This window comes from Leguminivora glycinivorella, chromosome 2 (genome assembly GCF_023078275.1).
Source record: "Leguminivora glycinivorella isolate SPB_JAAS2020 chromosome 2, LegGlyc_1.1, whole genome shotgun sequence".
NCBI lineage: Eukaryota > Metazoa > Arthropoda > Insecta > Lepidoptera > Tortricidae > Leguminivora > Leguminivora glycinivorella.
The window spans coordinates 26,526,542-26,542,976 of NC_062972.1; the positions used below are offsets into that span (position 1 = coordinate 26,526,542).

At 37.4% G+C, this 16,435-nt stretch overlaps 3 protein-coding genes across 4 annotated transcripts; 1 reads left to right on the top strand and 2 right to left on the bottom strand.

Moving 5' to 3' along the window:
* Positions 1–1,249: 1,249 nt before the first annotated feature.
* On the bottom strand, positions 1,250–5,201 carry LOC125239881 (CDK-activating kinase assembly factor MAT1). The gene is made up of 5 exons (XM_048147644.1): positions 4,968–5,201; positions 4,544–4,840; positions 4,163–4,401; positions 3,556–3,734; positions 1,250–2,889 (listed from the first exon to the last, which is right to left on the bottom strand). Exons 1-5 carry the CDS (start codon positions 5,089–5,091, stop codon positions 2,790–2,792), a joined length of 939 nt encoding a protein of 312 aa, XP_048003601.1. The 5' UTR covers positions 5,092–5,201; the 3' UTR covers positions 1,250–2,789.
* Positions 5,202–7,462: 2,261 nt separating this feature from the next.
* On the top strand, positions 7,463–9,934 carry LOC125237000. The gene is made up of 4 exons (XM_048143916.1): positions 7,463–7,903; positions 7,970–8,134; positions 9,171–9,289; positions 9,729–9,934. The coding sequence occupies exons 1-4, from the start codon at positions 7,595–7,597 to the stop codon at positions 9,862–9,864; spliced, it is 729 nt and encodes a 242-aa protein (XP_047999873.1). The 5' UTR covers positions 7,463–7,594; the 3' UTR covers positions 9,865–9,934.
* Positions 9,935–10,134: 200 nt separating this feature from the next.
* LOC125236982 lies at positions 10,135–16,352 on the bottom strand. Of its 2 annotated transcripts, none has more exons than XM_048143899.1 (6): positions 16,194–16,352; positions 15,749–16,089; positions 15,209–15,398; positions 14,144–14,418; positions 10,631–10,714; positions 10,135–10,265 (listed from the first exon to the last, which is right to left on the bottom strand). In XM_048143899.1, exons 1-6 carry the CDS (start codon positions 16,292–16,294, stop codon positions 10,192–10,194), a joined length of 1,065 nt encoding a protein of 354 aa, XP_047999856.1. In that variant the 5' UTR covers positions 16,295–16,352; the 3' UTR covers positions 10,135–10,191. The 2 variants fall into 2 exon arrangements, with proteins under 2 accessions (XP_047999856.1, XP_047999863.1); XM_048143906.1 differs by having other exon boundaries at positions 10,135–10,292; positions 10,572–10,714.
* Between the last annotated feature and the right edge of the window lie 83 nt (positions 16,353–16,435).

A 16,435-nucleotide genomic window follows, 5' to 3' on the forward strand; every position in this document is an offset into this window, starting at 1 on the left:
AGAAATCACAAAAAGCGATAATGCATATACGATATATTTGTCCGCCTGTCCATATCGGTCTACCAACTACTTTACGTACTACGCTCCTGTAAGGCAAAATACTAAAAGCTACCTGAAGCATTATGCTTATAAAGTTTAGTTTCAAAAAGTAACTAGTCGTGAGTTAGGTTGAAATACGTATTGGTATAGTGACATACCTACGAGCAAGGAGCAAATATTGGTCAAGCGATAAGGTGTAAAAGTGCCGCGTCATAAATACACAAAGTCCCTTAGGACTTTAAACGAAAGTACTACACTTTAGTTTTGTCTGGCACTAAATGCAGGTTCATTGCATTTAAGTACTACAAACATGGATGTTGACGTTGGAGTTATGTGCCGACAAAAGCCGGCTTAGGTAAAGCACGTGGCTTGGTTTCTATAACTTAATATTAACCAAATAAAAGTTTAGTGCTCAAAATTAACAGGTTGGTAGCGCGAGCGCGGTAACGTTATGTCGGGTAACGGCGAAGGTAGAAAAATGTTGTAAATCTTGATTCTTTGCGTTTCATTAGACTTATATTGACCGGGATATTATATAGACCCGTGTTGGGAATATCGGGAGCTCGACAAAAATCAAAAAGGCAATCACGGTCTATATCCCGGTGAATATAAGTCTACATACCTACACTACTTTCTGGAAGAACTTTATACTATAGGCCCTCAAGAAAACCTACGGCCTACCCGTGTCTATAGGAATAAATAAAAGTATACCTATAATATAAAATTATTTTTCCCCTCACTAGCTCGGAAACACGTGTTTTGTCCTTTAATACCAGCGGGTAAAAACGCATTTTATCCACTAGTGGGTAAAGTAATTTGACCTTGAATAAAGTCAAATTAACTGCTTTAAAATTGATAAAAGTAGGTGAATCTAGTAATAAAGATGATTTACCACCTGTGGAACTACTGGAAGCAGTGACAAACGCATTTTTTTGCGTTGTAGTTTCCTCGCTATAGTGAGGGGAAAAGTTTTGTGTTACACTCGGGTGCAAATGTATTTTACTTCTCGTGTGTTAAAAAACTCGCAAGTTCAGGATTCTATTCTCGAACCACTCGCTTCGCTCGTGGTTCAACTATAGAATCCTTTCACTTGCTCGTTTTTCAATTCCACACTCGGCGTTAAAATACAACTTTGCCCCCTTGTATAACAAATAACTATTGCGTGGTGGTGGTATTTTTTAGTGGTGAAGACAGCAATAATAAAATCACATTTAAATGCACTCAATATATTACCAAACAACAATAACAACAACAACACACAGTAATTAAATAGCTTAACTAAGTATTTACACTTCAATAAGCTAGTTCACAGTTTATAAATATTTTACGAGTTTATCCCTCACGCCGAAATTATGACAGTCATGCAAGAGGTTGATTTTACTTTTAGACATATGTTTCGATTTTCATTATTACACATCTAAATACAATCAAAAATCGGAGAATCAGTCAATTTAAACATCCAAGATTCGAGTAAAAAAAATACACTCAGCTTCGACTTAAAAAATGAAATGTCTTAGTGCCATCAGCCCATCATTCGATGCAAGAGGTATAAAGATACTTACAATAGAAAATATTGGGACAATCAATTTGAATTTACATTACTTAAATCAGAATTTTTACATAACGATCGTGATGTTTTGTTTACAAATCGTTAATCTCAAATAATTTCAACTTTAATGTTGCCTTAAGATCAACAAAGGACTTTAGGTTCGCGTAAATTTACTCAAGGTGAGGGAGAGCTACCGGTATGTTTAAAACTACATATAATGGTATATTTATCAAGTTCCTAAACTTTTCATAATCACTATTGAAAAATTTGCATTGATAGGCAAACCAGGTCATAATAATCCATCATTTTCGTAGAAATTTGAATTTGCTTACCTTTTCTGAAGTTGTAACCTCTCTAAAATTACAGAAAAATATAATGGAAAAGGTTCATTTTTCTCCTTAAAAAGATGAATATTTGACACTCCTGCTTCAAACTGGACTTGCTAGAGACTCATCTGAAGAATGAATTGAATTCAATGTCATTTTGTGTGCCTCAATGAAATTATTTAGACAGTAAATACAAGAATACTTAATCAACACTTAACATCCACAGAGTAAGGGCCCATTTAGACGGTACGAGTATGCATACGATTTTTTTTACATTGGCGTGCAAAATGGTATGTAACTCAACAGCCCGCAATGTAACTAAAATCGCATGCGAGTTCGCACGCCGTCTAAATCAGGCCTAAATTTATAATTCACTTAAACAATAGGAGTCCCGTACAAAATACTGTTAGTACTTACCTACAGATGCAGTGCGAAAAGATTTGCCTTCGTATTGTTACAGAAACGTACAAACGTGTCATGCTATTTCTGTCAGTCTCAGTACAAGATGTACTGACATGGACTGAACTAGCATGACAAATACGAACGTTTCCGGAAAAATACGAAGGAAACCCTTTTCGCACTGCATCTGTACTCTGTGCACTCTCCTTAAATATAATTTCATATAATTTTTATTTTTTCCATTGTCATTTGGAATGCTTGTGTGCGTAGCCGAATGCACAAACGCTCACGAAACGCTCACGATAATATCTCTTTCGTAGCTCTATCTGTATCGCTCTTGCGTATTGGCGCGACAGAGCCAGACTACATTTCTGCGGCGTTTCGGTGGCATTTCGCGTCGCTGAAATGCCATTCGGCTAAGGGGCCTGATCAGATAGCTAGTCGAGTATGATGACGGTCTCAGTGGGGTCTCCGGGTCAGCTGGCATGGTAGAGGCCAGCCAGGGCATCCTGAAGGGCGCGCAAACACGGCAGAGTTGAGGAGTAACCACCAGCCTTTTCAGCTTCATTCTCTGCTCTGTAGTTGAGAAGAAATATTTTTTTTATGAATATTTGAAGTATACCTATTCGAAACCGGCTCATACCAATTAATTTTTTCGGAACATTTGATATTTGCCAGTCGCTTTTCGGTGAAGGAAAAACATCGTGAAGAAACCGGATTAATCCCATTACGGCACTGGAAGGTCAGATAGCAGTCGCTTTCGTAAAACTGGTGCCTACGCTAAATCTTGGCATTAGTTGTCAAAGCATACCCCAGGCGCCCATAAGCCGTGAATGCCGGGAAAGTCTAATAAATACCGGAATGTATATTTTGTTTTAATTGTCGTTATGTTGTTAATATGTAATTTGTAGTATACTCAATTATCTAATATCTTTCAGTTTATGAAAGATTAAGGCTGGTTTTAGTGTTACGTGGACTGACCGCGCGGACCGATCCGCACTGGAATAATATGTGTTAACTTCAGGGAGCGTTTTACAGCTTCTCCGCGCGGACGGTCCGCGTGATACTAAAACCAGCTTAACTATGGTGAATTTTAAAAACGAGCAATTAATTAAAATGCTTGCTTTGATATTTCTTACTATATTTGGCTTAGGCATCACCACATTTGAAAAGAGTTAGGAGGAAAGCCATTTTCAAAAAATAAATCAATAACACACTACATTAAACTATTACAATACATACCTAACATGTTGCAAGTAACCACCAGTAACAATCTCCTGAATGGTTGGTGCGTCAGGCCCACAGCGGTCCGGTATGACCGGAGCCTCATACTTGTAGAGTGGCCCCTCATCAAAGGTTGGTAATGGCTGCTGCCCGCTGGCTCCTCTTGTGAACTTCACTCCAGATGAGAAGTGGGTCACCTAAAAAAATTTGTTATTAGTTTTACAACGGGACAAAATTTCACTCATGATGGGAATGTGTTGTGAGGGTTTCAAAGCACAAAGGTCAAACAAATTTGGCCATCAAGTGAAACACAATATTTTTCACCACACTAACATGAGGAAAATACAAAGAATAAAACATCAATTTAGATCAAATTTATGAATTTATAAAACAGTTAACATTCAAAATTATAATTTAAAGATCTATTCTACCAACCAGCTTTAGGGACATCAAGTTAAAATTTGTATGAATTTACTTTGCATTCTTGTGGATAAAATGCAACTTTCTCTAGAAAAGAGCCTTTACCAATTGAATTTACTATGTTTGGAGTCTGGACCCAGGTATGTGACTTTAAATATGTCCAAAAGAAGTTTATGGTCATTCTGGACATCGCACAAAATCTCACCTTTGGCACAATAGGTACCACCTCAGCCTCCTGCTTATTGGCAATGGCATTCTGAGCAAAAGTGTTCAAGATGTCTTTGGCATCACCGTCAGCAAACATCAACTCATCAATCAAAGCCTCCTTCTCCCGAATCTTGGCCTTTTTAGCCTCTTGTTCGAGGCGGAATATCTCTGAACGCTTGAGCTCTTCCATTTGTTTCTCAATTTCTAGGATTTCTTCAAGCTCTAATTCTTCGCGGCCTGAAATGAGTAACAGAATAAGGTTTTATTTAGTTTATGACACATTATTTACAATGTCATGTGCAGTATACTTTGTTGGGTGTAATGGGTACAATGCAATAAAATAGTAAAGTTGTTCCAAAACCAAAGAATATGAACTTACCAATTTTTGCCTTATTCTTATTAATAAGTTCTTTATTTTCCTTCTTATACTGCTCAATCCTTTTATTAGTACCTACTACATCTATATTATTAACTAAATTAAATATAATAGTTTCTATTTCTTCCAAGTAATCATTATATTCTCGTAGAGTAGCAAAATCTTCCTCTTTCTTATTGTAATCTTTCAATACTCGTTTTCTAATGTCTATTTCTTTTTCCACCATGGAATCTTCAAACAATTGGACACGGAAGTTGCTCCGTCGTAGTGGCACGTTGCATTCGGGACAAGAACCGGATCCTTAAAAAAATATAAAATGAAATAGGGACACGTGAAATTTTGAAGACGATTCAAAGATTAATTCTAATTTTAATATATTAGGTCAAACTATTTGGAAAAGTGCTTTATACAATTAAAAATAAATTACCTTTTAAAAACAGTAAATCCACACAACTTTCGCATAAAGCATGGCCACAAACGTTTACCATCAATTTTAGAGATGGATTTCTATATTTAGTGGTTTTACAACGGGGACAAGCTTGATCGTCCATGATGAGGGTCTGCGAAGTTTATTACTGAATAATAGCGCTTTTTAAGTAAAAACTCGGACTCATAACATATAAGATTTCCAAATCGGCGGTGCGAGAAAACCGAGGAGAAAACAAAGCAATTTTTGACAATGACAATCAATTGTGACTTTGACAGATGCCATGCCGCGGCACTTTAGTGATGTACCCACTAAGAACACAATCTAAAATAAGTAAAATAAAAAATTGGTTGTCTGTAAAGTCGTTTTACGGACGGTAGTTTAACGTGATAACGTCAAACATTACAGTAGTATAGACAGGGGCGGTCAGAGTATAGCAAAAGGGGCCCGATTCTGGGACTTTTTTCACGTTTTCTTATTTATTTATTTATTAAAAATACACAAAAGTTGTTCCTATGTACATTTCTGTTGTGCAATAAATTGGATTGGTATTGTATTGTATTGTAAAAGTTAACAGTATTTCACCAAAGCACTTATGTGGTAATATAATTATGTACATGTTAAATTGACATAAATAAAAGCAAACACACTTAAAAGTTAAACTATGGTTATTACATTAATCACCTAAGGAGTGTAGAGTCTATGAACCTTAAGAGTTTTCTGTAAAACACACCAACACTATCAGCAAATATGTCAATATCGTCTGTCTCCAACATGATGCGGTTAAGAGCAGCTCGGGCTCGAGCGGTGCGCCGGCCGCCGCGAACAGGCGCCGCCGCCGCCGCGCCGGCACCGCGCCCGGCATGCCAACCACCACATTCGCTCTTGGCACTTGCAGCCCCATTCTCTCAAGCACGGATGCGTCATCTACTCTATGGTGAATGGTGAAACAGTTGGCGGTAATGCATAATATGCAGCAGTTTCCGTCTGGTTTCTAGAGTTTGAAGACCAACCATTCCTGTTACGAATAGAGATGGATACATATATGGGTAATATCCGTACAGTCGTTTGTAAATGTGCCTACAGAACTTCCTCTGCACTCTTTCTAGCATAGTGTTTTGTTCTTATTAGAAAGAATGCATTAAAATAAGCATCTTTTATAAATTAAAGTTTTTTTTAAAACCTACTAATTTAGGAGTTAGAGTGGTGCAAAGACTGCAAAGTTGCAAAATTTTCCCGTAGCATTACTAAGGCGCCAGAGACAGAAAGCGATATCGACGGAGCCCCGCTTATTACAGAAACTGCACAGAATAGGAGCCTTCGGCCGTTTGAAGATACCTAACGAACCTAACCTATACCTATATAAAAGTCGTCATTTTGTATCCTAGACCGTTTGCGAGACACGCGTTAATTTTATTAAAGTGCTAGTGCCATTTACTAATCTTAGAACCCTAATATCTCAGTAAATATTAATGGAGAAGAAAAAGTTTATATAACAAAACATCCTTATTTAAACGTGTTCTATATGATTTATCAATATTAACATAGGTTATATTGGTAAAAAAATCATCGTAAATTTATTAAGTCTCTGGCGCCTTAGTAAATACTATGGGAAAATTCGCAACTTCGTACTGCTCTAACTCCTAAATAAGTAGGTTTTTCAAACAACTTCATTCTATAAAAGATGCTTATTTTAATGCAATCTTTCATGTTTTTAAATTACAAACACTCAAAAATAATAAACACGGGCGCGCCATCTGTCGCAGCTGTGGTGCTTTACTCAGGCCACACGCTACAACCATACCGAGCGCATCGATCAGCCGCTTAGTTCCAACGCGCGCCAATAGATGGCGCTTAAGCTATATTGGGAAACGGGACAATGACGTCATCTTTTTCGTGCATGCTGCCCGTAGTAACGAGTTATTAGACGTTATCACGTCAAAAAATATAAAAATAAACACGAGAAAGTTTTCTACAAACTTGGTCCAACTTTTGCACAATAATCTGGATTAGCTATTAGGCCTTTCAGTGTTTACCACCACCATAACCCTTTGGTTTTATGTGCTTAATTTGTACGACTTTTGAGAAATACGAAGAATAATCAATCGATTAAATCTTCATTCGACAAGAGGGCATCACTAAAACTTTTTTAAATTTACCTGGCTAAATATTGCATTGGAGATTAATGACGAACAGCCACAGTAATAGGGAAAAAACACATTTTATTTGAATTCATTCTTTTAGAATAAGTAATTAATTATTTATCGAATAGCTGTTTAACTATTTTTATTTATTTATTTATACTCTGTCAAACAAGTCTGTCAGTAAATAAGAACAAAGAAAACTATAGGTATCCTTTTCTCTAGCACCCTAAAGAAAAGGATGCATATAGTTTTTGTTCTTATTTACTGACAGACTTTATGTAAAAATTTAATTTTATGATCAAGAACAAGAATAAGATTTCGTGAACGTATTTTTACTAAGGTGTCAAGCAAATGTCAAATCATTTTGACATACCTAAAAGTTAAGTAATTTTAGTGTAAATACGTTAACTTTTATATTTTCATGTTTTGCTTCTCTAGTACGCCTAAAGCAGTGCATTTTGTAGTTAAAAACGGTTTCAAAATATGAGTCTAGCTTTAAGGCAAGTCCTCACGAGGCAAACTTTTAGAATATGTGACAGACTTAGCTATAAATGTTTACCAAAACAACTCCCTATAACCTCAACAAGCCCTGTTATACAATTTCGAAGCTATTGCGATAACAATGTAGAAACGAGGAAATTGCCGCAGCTGATGGACTTCCCTCCCGTAGTTTGGCCATCCTTTATCAAATTCATTAAAAACTGGATGTTCGCGAATTTAATTATCAGGCCTTACTTTGAACCGGAATTCAGTCTTTCAGAGTTCATTGAAGCCTCTAAACATGCAGTACAGGTTAGTGTCTTGCTGATTTGGGATATCGTTATAGTTTATCAGTTCACTAACTAAACACATTGTCAGGTTGTTTCAGAGGCACTTCAAAAGAGTGACTTCAAGTCCTTAGAGGGCTTAGTAGACAAGGAGGCCATTGCAGCTTTAAAAACTGCGGTCTCCCAGCTGTCTGTCACACAACGGCAACTGCTGTCTATTGACAAGGAAGACATCTTCTATGCTTTTCCTTATCAGGTATGTAATTAGCTTCACCATTAATCCTATGCATGCGGTAGTTTCAATATTTTTTGACTTACATAATTTATCAAGTGCCTGCAAAAGTATTGTTACAAGTCAAATTGTTATCCAATTAGAATTTAATTTGATTTTTATTATGCAAGATGAATCTATAAGTTAATACCATTAGGAATGTCAGCAGTGTAACTATAGTAATACCCCCCTTTATGTGAGTGATGCATTCCAGCGAAAATCGCGTAAACCGAATTTCGCGTATATTGGGGTCACTTTAATAAGGTACCAACACAGAGAACCTCCTATAGAGTAGAAATCTTGTATATTTTGTGCGCGATACGAGTCGCCAGTGTTTGGGGTGCGAGGAGCGGGCGGGGAATGTGTTAAGCGCGCTGTGATTGGCCGTTTCAAGGACGGCGGGCAGTCGCGCCAGATGAAAAGGGACAGAAGTATGACTGTCCCTCTACTGACGCGTAAGTGGCCAATGTAAGTTGACCTATGCCGGCTCTGAATAAATTATAAATATGACTTATTTGTGGAATGTAATGCCGTCTGTTTTTAAATTTGAGCTTCTTGTTACCTTTCCACACCATTTCACACTACAGGTGGACATCTTTAAGGCATCAAAATACCCTTTTCCAATTTTTTTGTGCGAAAAACACGCGCTGCTTTCGGGTCTGTTACTTGGTCGATACTGATCGGGCACGGCGAGCGCCCGCGCTTATATCAGTGCAAATACTAGGAAGGCTGGCCACTGCGAGTCGTCTTGTAATAGATGTCTATAGGGGTTGGTCTGTGGGTACCAAATTTAGAATCAAACTGAAAATATTTTATATTTTACTTGAAAAATTACAATCGAATAGCTTGTTTAAAAATCTTTAACATTTTACATTTATTTGAAAAAAAAAAAAATAGAGTGCTATTTTTTATTTGAAAAAACAATCTAATGTTTTCTGAGTGGCGTTTTGTGCGAAGCGAATCCGCGCTAAATGGGGTCGCGTAAAGTGGGGTATTAGTGTATAAGTGATTGTTCTTTCAGGTTGGAGTGATGTTTGATGAATCAGACAAGCGCTGGGTAGAAATCACAATGTGCTACCATGTGCTTCGAGGTCTCAAACAGATGCAGGAGAGTGGGGACTTGCCGCCAGTCTCATTAGGGTAATGTGTATACATATTATTGCCACATGCTAATCCCTGGGCCAACAACAGAATAAATGATACATAATTTATAAATAATAGTTAATTATATTAGAGCCCATAATGCTCATAAATATCTAAATAAGCCTTTAGGACGTTTTTTGAGCCAATAAAAGCATGTGTGTATGATATTTCTTTCTCGATTTGCTTTCACTACATTTTAAGAAGAATTCTGGCTTATAAATTGACTAAGGTATAAATTAGGTATTAGCACAATTATTATAAGTATTTCTATTTTATTATAGTGAAGTAGATTATTATGAAAAACACACAATACTTCAATACAGAGTGCCAAGAATCCTTTTGTAAATACATGTGTTGATGCTGCGTCAAGTCACTATCATTGCCAAGAATTCAAAGCCAGAGGTATTTGTCAATTATAAGTCTTTTTTATTTTTAGTGTCCAGCCAGAATACCAAGACAAAATCTTCATCCTCAACTACAGATTCATCAGGGAGTTCACAAAAGGAGTGGAAGATAGCTGGTGGGTGAATATCGTTAACCACTTCCAGCCCCACTCTTTGATGAGAAAATAGTAGCTTTACTCAATGTTATTGCAAAGTCATGTAAAAAAATGGAATAAAATGCAGTCAATGTTTATTATAACAGTTTATTTTAATCGAAGTATGTAATAAATCAAAATACGCAATAAGCACGTCAGCACCGATAGCTGGAGACCCGTGTTTGATTCCCGGCTTTGCCACCAGTGGCATCTATTTCAGTTTATTTTAATCTTTATAAGGTACTTTGAGTCCCTATTTTTTCCATTGATTTTAGTTACAGTTTTTTGTTCTCTCTTATTTTTGTGATTTATTTATGTACTTCTTTACTTATACTAAGATTCAAGAACTTAAAAATATTCTTCATAAAAGCGTACAATGTTCTTCATAAGCCTTGCAGAGTTCTTTAAGTTTATTGATTAATTCTGCATTATCACCTGCAATGAAAACATACTGTATCATAACCACAAAATTAAAATTTTGAAAAAACCCCCGACCGCGACCTAGTGGACCGATTTTCATGAAACATGGCTAAGAACACTCCCGACTAACACAGCTTTCAAATGAAAAAAACTAAATCGAAATCGGTTCATCCATTCAGGAGCTACGATGCCACAGACAGACACACACACAGACAGACAAACAGACAGAAAGACAGACAGACAGACAGATGGACAGACAGACAGACAGACAGACAGACACGTCAAACTTATAACACCCCGTCGTTTTTTTGTCGGGGTTAAAAATAACAACATTTGTTTTGGATAGATTATGTTTTTAATTTACACTGAAGATAACTTACCTGCAACAGGATCATATAACGACCTTTTGACAACTCCACATTGAAGTTTAATAGGTCTTTGTTTCTTCATAGACATTTCAACTTCTGAAACATTAAAATACCCCCTTCCCTTGTCTCTAAGAGCCCATTTAGACGGTAGGAGAACACTCATACGAATTTTATTACATTGCGGTATTTGATGGCTGTGCTAAATTGTATGTACCCTCAACAGCTCGCAATGTAACTAAAATCGTATGCGAGTTTGCACGCCGTCTAAATCAGGTCTAACGGCCCAGCCACGACATTGGTCTAAGCGCGACAGCGGTGAGCGGCGGCCATACATTGGAGCGAGACACAGCGATGGGACTTTTCATTCGCACGTAGGGCTGCCGCTCACCGCTGTCGCGCTTAGACCAATGTCGTGGCTGAGCCGTAAGACAGGATTTACGCCTTTGAATTTGGCACCTACAGAGTGTGGCATAACATTGTGAACCATATTTGGTTGTAGCTGCATATAGTGGATCCCTTTGGTAGTTGTAATTAAGTGATTACGTGTACAATTTGGGGTCGTATAATCCCGTGATTCCGGGCAACTGCTGCGGCTTTGCTACATAGCAATTATTGAGGTTGGTACAACTTCACGGGCCCTTGCGTGCACAACCAGCCTACCACACATTGGATAATTTACGTGAGTTTCATAGTTTCAACGATCCTAAATAGTCGAAAGGGATAGTGCCGTGCACTAGAAAGAGAACACGATTAGACCCTGAACTGCTTTCAAACTTCAGTTTTGTAGGTTTCTTTTCTGTGCATACTAGTAGGATGATTCATTTGTAGTAGTTTTAATGTTATGGGTATGTAATTATTATACCTATGCATGAATAAATATTTATTCGACACAATGTTTATTGTTAAGAATAAATAAGTACTATGTGTGTCCGTGTTCTAATGGGGGACTTCAATGCGAAAATTGGACAAAGAAAACCCACAGAGACCTCTATTATGGGACCATTTTGCTATGGAAAAAGAAACGAGAGGGGAGAAAACCTAATACAATATGCTGTAATAAATAAACTAACAGTAATAAACACAATATTCAAGAAAAACATTAAAAACTCTTGGACATGGGCCACACCGGATAAACAACATAAAAATCAAATTGACTACATTTTGAGCAACTATCCAAGATTTTTTACAAATATGGAAGTTTTAAAAAATAGTACATTCCCAAGTGACCATAAGTTATTAAGAGGCACAATACAACTATCAAATTTCAGAAAAGGAAGAGCAACTTTCAAAGAAACTAGAGCTGATTTATCATGTCACAAGAATAGACTATTGTATATCAGTACTTTACTTGAACAGTCGAAGCAAACAAAATGGGAAAATAAAGAAGATGTAGAGTCACTCTGCCTGCAGATAGAGACTATAATTAGATTAAGTCTGGAAGCTGCCACTTCAAAGAAAATTAAAAAAGATATATTAACAGACGAAACAAAACAACAATTAGAAAGACGTATCAACCTTCAATCAAAACCATCCAAAACTAAAGAGGAAAAAAAGGAACTTTCGAATCTTTACAAAACTACTAATAAAATGCTGAAACAAGATTACGAAAACTACAGAATGGAAATCATAGAGAAAAACCTCATTACCACTGGAAGCCAGAAAAAAGCTTACAAAAAATTGAATACAGATAAAAAATGGATACCTTCACTAAAAACAGAAAACACCACAGACAAACTACAGAGCAGAAAAAGTCTTATAAACATTGCGACGGATTTTTATCGAAACCTCTACCAGGACAAAAACAGCGAAAAAAATGAATACGAGAAATATGAACCAGAAGAACTAAATACCCCTTTCAACCCCTTTGATACCAAAGAAATAATGAAAAGAATAGAAAACCTAAAAAATGATAAAAGCCCTGGGCCAGATAATATTCCGAACGAAGCCTTAAAAATTGGGAAAGAAATACTTATAGGTCCTATTACAACTCTATTTAACAAAATACTGGAGAAACAAGAAATTCCGGAGAACTGGGGAGAGTCACGTATAACCCTGCTATACAAAAAGGAGATCCTTCGGATATTAATAACTATAGGCCTATTAGTCTATTACCATCCATGTACAAATTATTTGCTATGTGCCTCGAAAAAAGAATGGAGCAAATCATAGAGGCAAGTCAACCAGTGGAACAAGCCGGATTCCGCCCTGGATTTTCAACTACTGACCATATTCACACACTAGATCAAGTAGTAGAAAAGCACCTAGAATATAACCAACCTCTTTACCTCGCATTCATCGATTACGCGAAGGCATTCGATTCGATTTCCCACGAGAGTATCTGGCAAGCACTTAGTCATCAAGGCGTCCCAGCTATATATATAAATATAATTAAAGATATATACAAGAAAAGTAAAAGTAGAATAAAATTAGACAGGCTGGGACCTATCATAAAAATTCGTAGAGGCGTAAAGCAAGGGGACCCACTGTCACCCAAAATTTTCATAGCTGTACTTCAAAATATTATGAAAAACTTAAACTGGGAAAGGAAAGGAATACAGGTTGGCACAGAGTTCCTGAGCAACCTCCGCTTCGCAGATGATATTGTAATATTCACAAATACATCAAAACAACTAGAAACAATGCTTATAGAACTGAATAAGGCTAGCCAAGCTATAGGATTACAACTTAACACTATGAAAACAAAAGTCGCTACAAATAGCTACAAACATCCAATAATCTTAAACAAGACACAGATAGAGTATGTAGATAGCTATATATATCTTGGCAAGCAAATATCTTTTAGCAGAACAAGACACGAAGACGAAGTAGATCGCAGAGTCAACATTACTTGGAAGAAATATTGGAGTTTCAAAGAAATATTAAAATCAAAACTACCGCTTAAGTTAAAAAAAGAAAGTAATTGATTCTTGCTTGCTGCCATGCCTATCTTATGGTGCACAGACCTGGATATTTACATATAGAATAAAAAACAAAATACGATCATGCCAGCGAGCTATGGAACGAAGCATCCTAGGACTAAAACTTATAGACAAACAAAGAAGCGATGACATACGCAGGAAAACAAAAATAATAGATGCAGTACAACACACTCAAAGGCTAAAGTGGAAATGGGCCGGACATCTTGCCAGGGTCACAGATAACAGATGGACAAAACGTGTCACAAAATGGTTAGGTCCAAGCGGGAAAAGGAGATCAGGAAAACCAAAAGATCGTTGGGTCAATGAAATCAAAAACATAGCGGGGACAGACTGGATGGAAAAGGCACAAAAAAGAAGTGATTGGAGGCAGCTGGAGGAGGCCTATACCCGAACAGGGGCCATGTCTTAACCACGTTTCGAGATTGAAATATTTACAGATTGTTAAAACTTATTTTAAGTCATGGAAATAAAGGCTATGTTATGTTATGTTATGTGTGTCCAGTATGCCGCAGAGACATGAGCATCTTCATGTGTCATCATGCTTGAGGGGCTGCTATGTAGTTATACACCATGTCTTCTGACTTACCTTCATGAACTTTATCCAACAAGGCACTCACATCCAACCTATCTGCTAGTCTGTCACACAACGCATTGACATACTGGCTCCCTCGTGGCACTATTTTCCCTGTGTCACCTGGCTTCAACTCATATGTAACATTGTCTAAGCTTTGAGAGCATTCTATCTGTAAAACTTCATATGCAGAATGGGCTGATTGAGTGGAGTAAGCAATAAGGGAGTTCTTATGGATGGTATATTCTTCCACATCTGATATGGCAGTGAAGATTTCAGGGTTTGTACTCCTGAAAGATAATTCTTGAATTACATTAGGCAGCGTTCCCACTTATGCGTCGCGTGTCTCGGGGCGCGCAAAGGGCGTCCGCGCCACGCCACCTGAGTGTAATTCAAAAAGCGTCTCCTCAGTACATTTTGTATAGGAAGGACGTAAGGCGCGCCGCGAAGCGGCGCGGCGCGCGCCCCGCCGCCGCCACGCCACCTGGGGCGCGTCTTACGTCTTTCCTATACAAAATGTACTGAGGAGGCGTTTTTTGAATTACACTGAAGCGGCGTGGCGCGGACGCCCGGAGACACGCGACGCTCTACTTAGGAAGGCCGCGTTACAGAGTATGGGTTAATCTACTCATCTGGCAGGTCTAATTGTATGTCAAAATGAAGATGAATGAAGCATAAGGACTTTTAAGACATGCAATGCCAGTTTATCCATACTAATATTATAAATGGGAAAGTGTGTGTGTCTGTTTGTTTGTCTGTCTTTCACAGCAAAACGGAGACGACGAATTGTCGTGATTTTTGAAGTGGAGATAGTTGAAGGGATGGAAAGTGACATAGGCTACTTTGTCTCTTTCTAACGCGAGCGAAGCCGCGGGCAAAAGCTAGTCACTACATAGTTAATTGCTCCCGCTGTCTGTCTGTCCCTATGTATGCTTAGATCTTTAAAACTACACAGTGGATTTTGATGTGATTTGTTTAATATTGTAGATTCAAGGTTGCAAGTCTCCAAGTAAGATTGGATAATCAGTGTTTGACAGATGATTCAGGAGTTGCAAAACTACATTTATATTTAATGCATACCTATTTAAACTAAGCCTGCACATATCCATGATCATAATGCTCAACTCCGGTTTACATTTGTTGACCTCTCGGAGCACAAAGTTCTCTGTCACACAGTGGCCCAACTGGATGTCTTCAGGGGGACAGTCCACACCAAGCATGCATTTTGTGTTGCAAAGTTCACAGCCATGGCCAGCATAGAAAATAAAGCCTGGAATTTGGTAATAACAAAAAGATTGTTAAAACAAATAGTAGGCCAATAGACCTAAGCATGTGCTGTACTGTGGTTGAAAATACGAGACAAAGTATTATGTAGTCAGAAACGTTCATGAAATTTTAGATTTGGAAAGTCCCTCAATCAAGAAAGAAAGATAACACATTCACAACAAGGATCCTTTGAAAAAAATTTACTCAGATGCTGGACAACCCACTAGGCGGGTGGTCGCTTTACAAGATAATGGTTATAGATACCAATTGGTTTCAGAAGTAGTGTACCATTTTTTGTCTAGCAGTGAATTTGACAATAACAATAAGTTTTTTATCCAATAACTAAATACTTACAATAACTGTTTTCTGGTATCAAATCGAATAGTTCAGCCAGAACCCGTTTCAAATCCTTGCTCAAAGTGTTCCGAATAGTTACTACAATAAAACCCATATCTTTAAAATGACTAGCTAGTGAGTCACAATCAATGGATGGAGTGATCAACTTGGACAAATGCTGGTATTTGTCGTTGGCTATTAGAACAGCAACTTTAGCTTCCGGTTTGTAATAAGTTTTGATGACTTTTCTGTTGAGAGCGGTCGTGAGTAGTTGTCTGTACTTTTGTAAGGAACATCCATTTCTGTCTAAAGCTTTTAATATAACTTCACCAGGTGATGCGGATTGCGTAAAGCTTACTCTAAAAAAGATGATAAATGCCTTTATGAGTTGATAACATGTATAGATCAGTAACCAATCTTAATTTTCCTTATCCAAAAATTGTAAATTTCAAAGTCAACTTACTCTAAGTTAGCTAAGGAGGCTATTACTTCACACTGCTCTAGCGTTAGTGCACCGATTACTTTAGCATATTCTTGGTACGGAATTTGCTGTAATAACGACATAGTTTCGTAAATTTAATTTATTGAAATCAAAACAAAACTAATTTACCAAGTGATCTGATATGTCATTAATTTCAAAATGACATTAGTGACAGTGACGTCAGTTGTGCGTTTCGACACTGCTTGCTTGAGCTACGTGAAATA